The sequence below is a fragment of the Propithecus coquereli genome, unplaced genomic scaffold, assembly GCF_000956105.1.
Source record: "Propithecus coquereli isolate 6110/MARCELLA unplaced genomic scaffold, Pcoq_1.0 Scaffold12, whole genome shotgun sequence".
Classification (NCBI taxonomy): Eukaryota; Metazoa; Chordata; class Mammalia; order Primates; family Indriidae; genus Propithecus; species Propithecus coquereli.
Window position 1 is genome coordinate 6,765,741 of NW_012136080.1, and position 9,655 is coordinate 6,775,395.

At 38.9% G+C, this 9,655-nt stretch overlaps 2 protein-coding genes across 4 annotated transcripts in view; one reads left to right on the plus strand and one right to left on the minus strand.

Moving 5' to 3' along the window:
- Positions 1–1,370, minus strand: part of BTD (biotinidase) — a 32,794-nt gene extending 31,424 nt beyond the window's left edge. The window contains exon 1 of one of the 3 annotated variants that reach the window (XM_012664161.1): positions 1,277–1,370. The gene's annotated coding sequence lies outside the window, so the exon portion shown is untranslated. Of the gene's footprint in view, positions 1–1,204 lie in introns of all 3 variants that reach the window. The other 2 variants (XM_012664144.1, XM_012664152.1) reach the window with 2 other exon arrangements.
- A 112-nt stretch (positions 1,371–1,482) lies between these two features.
- The window catches only part of HACL1 (2-hydroxyacyl-CoA lyase 1), a 32,175-nt gene continuing 24,002 nt past the window's right edge, over positions 1,483–9,655 (plus strand). Inside the window, exons 1-4 of the mRNA XM_012664210.1 lie at positions 1,483–1,652; positions 1,864–1,984; positions 3,954–3,972; positions 9,459–9,531. Of these exons, the coding sequence (XP_012519664.1) occupies positions 1,563–1,652; positions 1,864–1,984; positions 3,954–3,972; positions 9,459–9,531 (303 nt within the window). The 5' untranslated portion in view covers positions 1,483–1,562. The remainder of the gene's footprint in view (positions 1,653–1,863; positions 1,985–3,953; positions 3,973–9,458; positions 9,532–9,655) is intronic.

The window sequence follows — 9,655 nt, forward strand, 5'->3', positions numbered from 1 at the left end:
CTTATTTATTTTTAAAGGCTGGTCAAGTGGAGCAGTGGGAGTGGAGAAGGAACAAAGGAATCTGTAACTGGTTGTGATCAATTAGCTGAAAACACCACTGCACTGGGACCAACGGTAAAGTGCTATTTTTAAATTAAATGTGGATACATTCTGGAATGGAATGCAAAATCTACATTTAAGATAAACTCTGAAACTTCAAAGAAATCTCCATCTTCGAGGGGCCCCTATATCCAGGGGAGCAACAATTTCATTCTCTTTTGCTTGGGGTGGGATGAAGGGTTGAAACAGAGGGGAAGACCTTTCGGAGGGGCCCAGGACTACAGTGTGAAAATGTCTGGGTTTAAAAATCTTTTCACTTCCAATGCTTCTCATTAATTTCACTATCCATGACCAGCTCCCCTCTCTTCTTTTCTCTTTACCATCCACCTATCACTGGTCTTTTTGCTTAATACTTCAAATCCTCAAAAATTAAAGCTCCACTCTATGTTATTGAAGATTTTGTTTATTGTTACTGAGCAGATAGATGGTCTAATGACTCTCAGCTGGTAATCTCAGAAATCGCACATTGCAACCATCTTTTTTCACTAAAAATGTTTTAAAATGCTGTCGGGTGCAGCAGATGTTGGTTATAGGCAGGGACTGAATCCAAGAATTATGAAAAGCCATATTTCCTGACTTTGGAAAGATAATAATGGAGAGTAACGTGGGTTAGTAGCAAGGGCTGGAGAGCATAGCGCTCAAAACTAAGTAGGTTCAAAGTATTGTGACCCAAGGGCTGAACAGCGTGAATACGAAACGGGATTCGGAGTCTGAAGCATGGCCTGGATCCAATGACTCTGGGTAAATTACTTTATCTCTTGCTGGGAAGCTCTGTGCCTTCAAATACAAAACGGGGATAAAGAGCACACATCTGCTTACAGATTTAAGTAATATGCGTTATGATGATTCCGGAGTGCAAAGCCACGAAGTTATGAAAGTGTAAACCACAAAGCGTGTAAGTGAAAGCCTAGAAAACAGGACGCGGTAACACACCACCGCCCAAAGGTGACTAGGTTTACCCTCATGCGCGCTCCAGCCACCCGGGTCCCAGCAGCCCCTGGGGAGGCGGGGCGGGGGCGGGGCCAGGATCGCACACGGCGCCACGCCCACTCCCGCCCCGGCTCCTAGCCCGCCTTCCAGCCGACTGTGCGCATGCGCCACTCACACTTGGCGGTCCAGAAAACTCTTGGGAGAGTCCGAGACGGTGGTGAGAGGCCTCCGAGGTTCGGCTTCTTACCTCCTCGGCATAGGCCGCGGCCTCCTGCTGGTCCCACCTCCTTCTGGCACTCTGACCCCGCGAGTGGAGGAGCCGGGGACAGGGCACGGTTCTGATTGGAGAACGGGCGTGATTACATACTCCCTTCTCCCCAAGCGCGCACGAAGTTAGCCCCGCCTCTTTAAAGCGGTTGGTTGCCCGCCTCCTGTCGGTCAGAGGCAAGCGTGTGTCTTCGGGTTGGTTTTGCCTGGTCTCGGTGTCAGCTCGGCTGTCAGCTGCGACAGTGCCTTGGCCTTTTAGGTGGAAGATGCCGGAAAGCAACTTAGCAGAGCGCAGCTACAGAAGTGAGGGGCAGGTGTCTGGTGCTAAAGTCATCGCCCAGGCCCTGAAAACCCAAGTACGATCGACCCTCCTGAAGAGAAAGGCTCCTACGGAAGCCGGGGCGGGGGGGGGACCGATGTGGTGTCTTGGAGACAGACACTGTTCTTGGAGTAGAACCGAGGGATGGCGGGAAGGGGGAAGGAAGGTTTGTGCGAGATTTTCCTTTTAGCGCGCCGAAGGGAGGGAAGGTTGTGGCGATGTTTATTCCCCTGTTCTTTGTTCCCCAGGGTGTGGAGTACATGTTTGGCATTGTAGGCATCCCAGTAACCGAAATCGCCGTTGCTGCCCAGGAGCTGGGCATCAGGTACATCGGAATGAGGAATGAGCAAGCGGTGAGTATGGATGCAGGTAGACGAATGCATTGCTGGGAGTGACCAGTGACAATGGCAGATATTCATTGCAAACATTCAGTGCTTACCACTATTCTAGTGCTTTACACATATCAGTCACTGTTGATTATTATTAACTGTTGTTGATCCTAGTTGACACATGAGAAAAGGGACACACAGGTTAAGTAAAACTTGTCCGGGGTGATGCGGCAGGTAGTGGCAGAGCCAGGATTCGAACCCAGGTATCCTGGGTATGAGTTCATGCTCTTCCTACTGTACTGTATTGTGTTGGTGAAGGATATCATCATATATGATAAAGTTGTGATTGAAATTCAGATGTCCCAAATCCTAGTTTAGTGCTCTTTCCATCACATCATGCTACCACCTTTCTTAGAGGCATATTTGGAAACAGGGAAAGGAAGGTATGACATTTTATCAACCCACTTTAAGTACATCCTCTGCAAACCCACTTCTCACTCTTCTGTCAGCAATGCTGGCTTAAAAGATCAAGAATCCACTTCTGTGATGTCACATGCTGTCAGTCTGTCTGAGGCTAAGTATTCCTGCTTTACACTCTCAACTATTGCCCTCTAATTTAGGCTCTTACCCCCTTTTGCCCAGACAACTGCCTCGACCCCCTTAAATGGTGCCCTTCCTCTGCTATCAGATATGAGCTCCTGGAGAGCAGAAATTATGGTTCATTTGTCACCATATCCCCACAGTGCCTGGCTTGATTGGAGCTTTTGCATGATGTAGATACTTAATACATTATTTATTAATTGAATGACATTCCTTATCTATAAGGTTTGAGGTTTGTATTTTTGTTTTTATCTTAAAACTAACGGGTCTTGAGTAAAAGGTCTACCTTTTACTTAGTTGGAACAACATTCTTTTCTTTCATATGTGTGAGAAGATGACACTATTGACCTATTAATGGAACCTATATTTTATTGTTTTCCAGAGGTGACATGTCTGCCACTGATTTCTTCTTCAAACAGCAAACATTTATGGAGTGTATACTATATACTGTATATATAGGTGAGGGCAAAACATACAGGAAAAAACTTATCTAGTATAACTCTCACAACAGATGTACCTATGAGGAACAGTAGTAGCGCAGAGGGGATGACTGGTTCTCTTTGAGTAGGACAGGGAAGATTGCCTGTAGAGGTAATGTTAGTTTATACTGTTCTATCAAGATTGTTAAAGGCATGGGGGGCTGTGAGGCTGGTAGGTAGGCTGAGGGGAGATGTGGAGAATCCTTTCTAACCAGAAAAGGAATTTGTACTTTTTTCCAATAGGCAATGGGGGAGACTGTAAAGGTTTTTCTAAATAGGTGGGAGACATAATTAGGTCTGTACTTCAGAAATATGATGCCAGGTGCAGTGGTGTGTGCCTTGTAGTCCCAGCTACATGGAATGCTGAGGTAGGAGGATTGCTTGAGCTCAGGAATTTGAGGCCAGCCTGGGCAATATAGTGAGACCCTGTCTCTTAAAAAAAGAAAGGAAAGGTGATATTCATGGTACTATAGACAGCAGGTAGGAGCCAGAAGACAGACTCCAGCTTGAAGTTTTATTTCAGTCCCTATAAGCTTAGTTGAGGGTTCTTTAGGTCCCTTGTGCTGTTGTTTGCTGGATACAGAGATTAATGATAATCATTACCTAGTTTTGAGGGGCTTATAACCTAGCTGTGGACAGACATAGACAATCTTATTATAATGTGATAAGTGCTGTGATAAAGATATATTCAGGGTGTTGTGAAAGCTTAAGACTTTAGGGAAAGCTTCCCACAGGAGATGATGTCTGAGCTGTCTTGAAGGCTCACTAGGCATTAACCAACTAGGAAGAAGACAGGCTCTTCCTAAGTTTTGGTCTTCCTTGACTGACTACGTTGATCATAGTATCTCTAACTGAGATTGGGATTACAGAGGGAAGAGCCAATTTGGAGGGGAAAGGTGATGAGTTCAATTTTGGACATATGCGTTTGAGATGCCTATGGGACATCCCAGTACATATGTCCCTCAGGCAGCCTGACTTTGTAATAGTCAAAAGAAGACTTAAATAGTGCCTGAACTAAGAGTAGTGACAGGATGATTCAGACAGAATATGAGAACAAGCTAAGACATTTCTACTAAAGCGAAAGGTGTAGTTAGGTGGGACTTGACTGTCTTTCATCAGATCCTTAGAGTAATCAAGACATATATTGACCAGTTGGCCAGCAAGTAGGTAGATTGTCAGAAAGTTAACAGTTATTGAAAGCTTACTGTGTGTAGATGCTATTCTGAGTGTTTGACATGTATGAGCCAATTTCACCCTCACAGCAATACTTTGGATTATGTTCATTTTATGGATCAGGAAGCCAAAGTACAGAGCATCTTGCCAAAATTACACAATAGAAAGTAGGGGAGCTGGAATTGAAATCAAAACAGACTGGCTCCAGAGCCTGCTCTCTTAAGTTCTCCGTACACTATTCTGCCTGTGAGTGTAGGTAATTTGGTAGAGAAACAGATTTTTTTACGGTCATAAAACCAGTTACCTCTCATCTTTTGACACCTACTATGCTTTTTGTTATATGTTGTTTTATGTTTTGCATTGCATGGTAACATTTCTTACCCACCTGTCATAAGGGGGCAATGTTTCTCAATGTCTAAGTAAATGTTCCTTTTATTTTTATTTTTTTGAGACAGGGTCTCACTCTGTCACCCAGGCTAGAGTGCAGTGATGTCATCATAGCACACTACAACCTCAAACTCCTGGACTCAAGCAGTCCTCCTGAGTGGCTGGGACTACAGGCACATGCCACCACACCCAGCTAATTTTTCTGTTTTGTAGAAATAGGGTCTCACTCTTGTTCAGGTTGGTCTTGGAACTCCTGGCCTCAAGTGATCCTCCCATTTTAGTCTCCCAAAGTGCTAGGCTTACAGGGTTGAGCCACAGCACCTGGCCTAAATAAGCATTCTTATTGCAGTAGGGATTTTGTTTTACGTACTCTAATTTCTTAGGAGTTGTTTTATTATTGTTCTACGCGAATTTGGCCTCATGTGGAAAAGGGAAAAGAGACAGGGCCAGTAAAGAATAGCAACACAGAAAAAGAGCAGAGCCTTTGTGTAGCTTCTTAGTGGGTATATAATAGTGGAGCCAGTTAAGATATGATTCATAAACATTTATTTTATTTTTTTACATGTATGTCCTTAAATCCTTAACAAGGATTTATTTCACATCAGTATACTACTTCATTTAAAGCTGACTGAAGGCTAGAAAATACCCAATTTATTGTTATTTCTAAAGAAATGAGAAGAAATAATGCTGAAAAAAGTAATATCCCAGACTAAGAAGAATTTGAGAGAGTACTCAGCATTTTTCCAGATTATCTAATATGTATTGAATTTAATTTAGCACCTCTTCTTTATTCCTGATTATGAGCTGAAGTACCTTTAAAAAGTAAAAACTAACCATAGTCAGGCCATAAAGTAAATCTCAAAGAATCACCAAGGATCGAAAATGTACAGTATATGTAACCTGAGCATGTGGAATAAACTAGAACCCAATAATAGAAAGATCCCTAAAAAATCCCAAACATCTGAAAATTAAGCAACACAATTGTGGTATTTTGTAAATATTTGAGAAGATTAATAAAATCAGTAACCTTCAAGCTAGGTTGATCAAGAATAAATGAGAAAACACAGATCACCAATATCAGGAATAAAAAAGGAGATATTGATCATTACAGACCATAATTAATCGATGGCTTGAAGAAGAAATCACAATGGAAAATAGAAAACATTTTGAGTTGAATGATAATGAAAAGATGAGATATCAAACTTGTAGCATATAACTAAAGCAGTTCTTAGAGGGAATAGCTTTAAATGAATCTATTAGTGAATATCAAAAACCAGTGCTAGGCCGGGCGCCGTGGCTCACGCCTGTAATCCTAGCTCTCTGGGAGGCCGAGGCGGGCAGATTGTTTGAGCTCAGCAGTTTGAAACCAGCCTGAGCAAGAGCGAGACCCCGTCTCTACTAAAAATAGAAAGAAATTAATCGGACAACTAAAAATATATAGAAAAAATTAGCTGGGCATGGTGGCGCATGCCTGTAGTCCCAGCTACTCGGGAGGCTGAGGCAGAGGATTGCTTGAGCCCGGGAGTTTGAGGTTGCTGTGAGCTAGGCTGACGCCACGGCACTCACTCTAGCCCAGGCAACAAAGGGAGACTCTGTCTCAAAAAAATAAATAAATAAATAAATAAAATAAAGAAAAATAAATAAGTTTAGAACTTTCTAAGGGTCAGATCAAAATGATGATAATACCAGAAAAGTGTTTTAGGGTGAAACACGTTGCCATTTTGCAGAGTGAATCACTGGTGATCAGATAGTGAGTTGATGTCATACCATGTCTTGGATCTTGCAACTTTACCCAAACACACTCAGTACAAAAATGCCTGGTCCAAAAATGTAATTGTTGGGGCTTGTTCCACTTGTTCAGATTTTTATTGTATATCCGTGTTACGTAACTACTCACCCCCTTTTTAGTATTAAAAATTAATATGTTTTTTAAAAATGCTCATTTTAGAAAACTTGGAAAATATAGACAAGTATAAAAAAGAAAACTAAAATTACCTATGATCCCACAACTGTTGAGAGTTTGTCATATTTTCTTCTGTTTTTTTCCCTACATACACATGTATTTTTTAAGCAAAATTTGTACTCCCACTGTAATTTGTATCATACCTTTTTCACTTATGTTAGCTTTAGTACATTTTTTTAACTTCCAAAAATGAAATTAGTAATTAAGTAATTTGAGACCTAATAAGGTCTCAAAGTCTAGACCTCACTGGAGTAGTCCTTATCTAATAGGAATCTTCTGGATTTGAGCCTAGGAAAATAGGCCATCCAAATAATACTATCTTCACCATTTTCTGTCATTTTATTTACATACGTGAAATATTGTAATCTTTTTGTTTAACCTGAAAAACATTTAAATTATAGTCATTAACACCTTAATTTTAAAAATGCTAGAATGATTAGAGAATACTCAAAAGTTCATACTTTTAAAACATGTTGCTATTTGAATGAACTTGTGGAACTACACTGTCTAGTATATTAGCCACTGGCTGTATATGGCTATGTACATTTAAATTAATTAAAATTAAACTATAGTTTACCAAAGATTTAAACTATTGTTTTTCAGTTGGGGTAGACACATTTCAAGTGCTCAGTAACCACATGTGGGTAGTGGCTACAATATCAGACTGTGCAGATATAAAACATTTGTATTATGTAAACATTTGTATTATATGTATACAGAAAGTTCTGTCGGATAGTACTGTTCTAGAAGTTTAGTTTACTTGGTGATAATTAAGTTTATTTTAAAGTCTGTCTTAAGCAGACATTTTTGAGAAATTACTTTATAATGTAAAATGGCAAACTGAATTATATGGAGGATACTTTTTCCATGAGTGCTTTAAGCTTAGAAAGTAAAGTCTAGGGTAAAGCATTCAAGTTCAATTTAAAAATATTTTGGGCAGAGCACTACATTTAGAATTCCTTTTCTGTCAGAAATCAATTGACATAATATTTATTAAGAAACGAAAAAGACTTTTTTATATGAAAATGTGCTCATTTTGCTTCTATATGCAATCAGCTTGATTTCACCCAAATATAGGAGCAAAAGAAGAGGTTAGTGGAATACAATGTGAAGATGATAGGTACCTTATTTCTTGCAAGAAAATTGATACGATCTTTCTCTTTTATATATCAAAAAATATTCTAATAATTATTTTATCAATTATAATAAAGACTATATGTTCTTTCTTTGAAGTCCAAGAAGGTTGCCATGTTTCACCCTAAAGTGGTATGAATCAGTTGTTACATTTTACCTGTTTTTAATAAAATAAATTCTGTTTTGCTTCTAGGCCGGGAGTATGCCTTGTTGTTTCTGGCCCAGGTCTTATCCACGCGTTGGGTGGTATGGCAAATGCAAACATGAACTGTTGGTAATCAAATTATTATTTTCTCAAAAACATTTTCTTAAAAATGTCACTGCATGATTTTACTGAGTGGAGCTACTACTGAGCTGCAGTGGAAAGACTTGAAAAAAAAATTTGAATTCATAGAAAGTGAAAAGGTAGTTACTAGGGGAGGGGACCAGGGATAGAGAAGGGAAATAGGGAGTTGGAAGTCAAAGGGTAGAAAGTTTTAGTTACGTGGGATAAATAAGCCTAGAGATCTAATGTATAGCATGAGAACTATTGTTAATAATATTATATTGTGTACTAGATTAGCTAAGAGAGTAGATTTTAGGTACTTTCACCAACAAAAAAAGTCACCGTGAGATGATATGTTAATTTGCTTGACTGTGGTAATCATTTTACTACGTATGTGTATATCAGAGCATCATGTTGTATACCTTAAATATATACAAGAAAAATAAAGTATTAGGAAGAAAATAAAAAACACCAATAATACCTTTACTTAGAGATAAACACTGTTAACATTTTAGAGTTTCGTTATGTATAATATATATATGTGTATGTATTTATGTGAATGTGTACATAGTTCTGTTTACTTAAGTGAAAGATTATTTTTTAAAAATCCCAGCTCAGTATGTAAAATATGTCTAATTTTTCACCTCGTTTTGTATGGTTAGCAAGACAATTGAAATTCTTATATTAGTTTATTTTATAAACTGCTTATTTTCTAACCTTGCCATTAACCCATCTCTGGTACTTTACTAGTAAGGTCAGGTTGAAGGGGGTTAGGTTCTAATCAATTTGTGTTGTAATCATCCTAGTGTGAGGGGCATTGTGTATATTCTCACCCTGTGTTTCTTTTTTTTTTCTTAATATGCTAATCTTCTCTGTATTGTTCCAATTTTAGTATATGTGCTGCCGAAGCAAGCACTCACCCTGTGTTTCTTGTAGTTCCTCCTTTCCTTCCTTTCTTTCTAGTCTTTGTCTCCCTTACCTACCTTATGGTCTGATATATATTTTTAAACTAATCCCATGGCAAATTATGGTCTGATATTTTTTGAGTACCTTAAGGTTTGCTGTATCTTTTTTTTTCAATTTGAAGGATAAGAATTTTATTGCTGAGAAATGTCACACATTCTGCCATCTCCAAATAGACTCACTTAGGAAAGTGTAAATTTTCTCTTCTCCTTATCCCAAGAATAATAGGAAAGATGTAAAAATTCATTTTATGTCACTATACCTTGAAGTTTAGCATCAGCATTTAAAAGGGGCAGCAGGAGGGGGGGAAGGAAAAACATATACTGTAAATTTTGTATTTTTCTGAAATTGAGGAAGGGTTCTTTCACATCAGGTTGCTTCCTAAACATTTTTTAATCTGCAGTTTTAAAGGGAAAATATAATATTCTTTCTCCCTCCCTCTCTTTCTTTTTACCATTTATTGAGTGTTTGTTATGCATTGAACACTCTACTGAGTGTTTCACGTGATGATTTCATTTGTAATTATCTTTTTAAAAAATGACTGTTTCAGGCCCTTGCTTGTGATTGGTGGTTCCTCTGAAAGAAATCAAGAAACGATGGGAGCTTTCCAGGAGTTTCCTCAGGTACCCAGCTTCTAAGATTTTAGTAACACAGTTACACACCATTAAGAGTTCAGGAAAAGAGAAGATATTAAAAAAAAATTCTGTCTGCAAAATAAAAATTAAAATAAATAAATTAGAGATACTT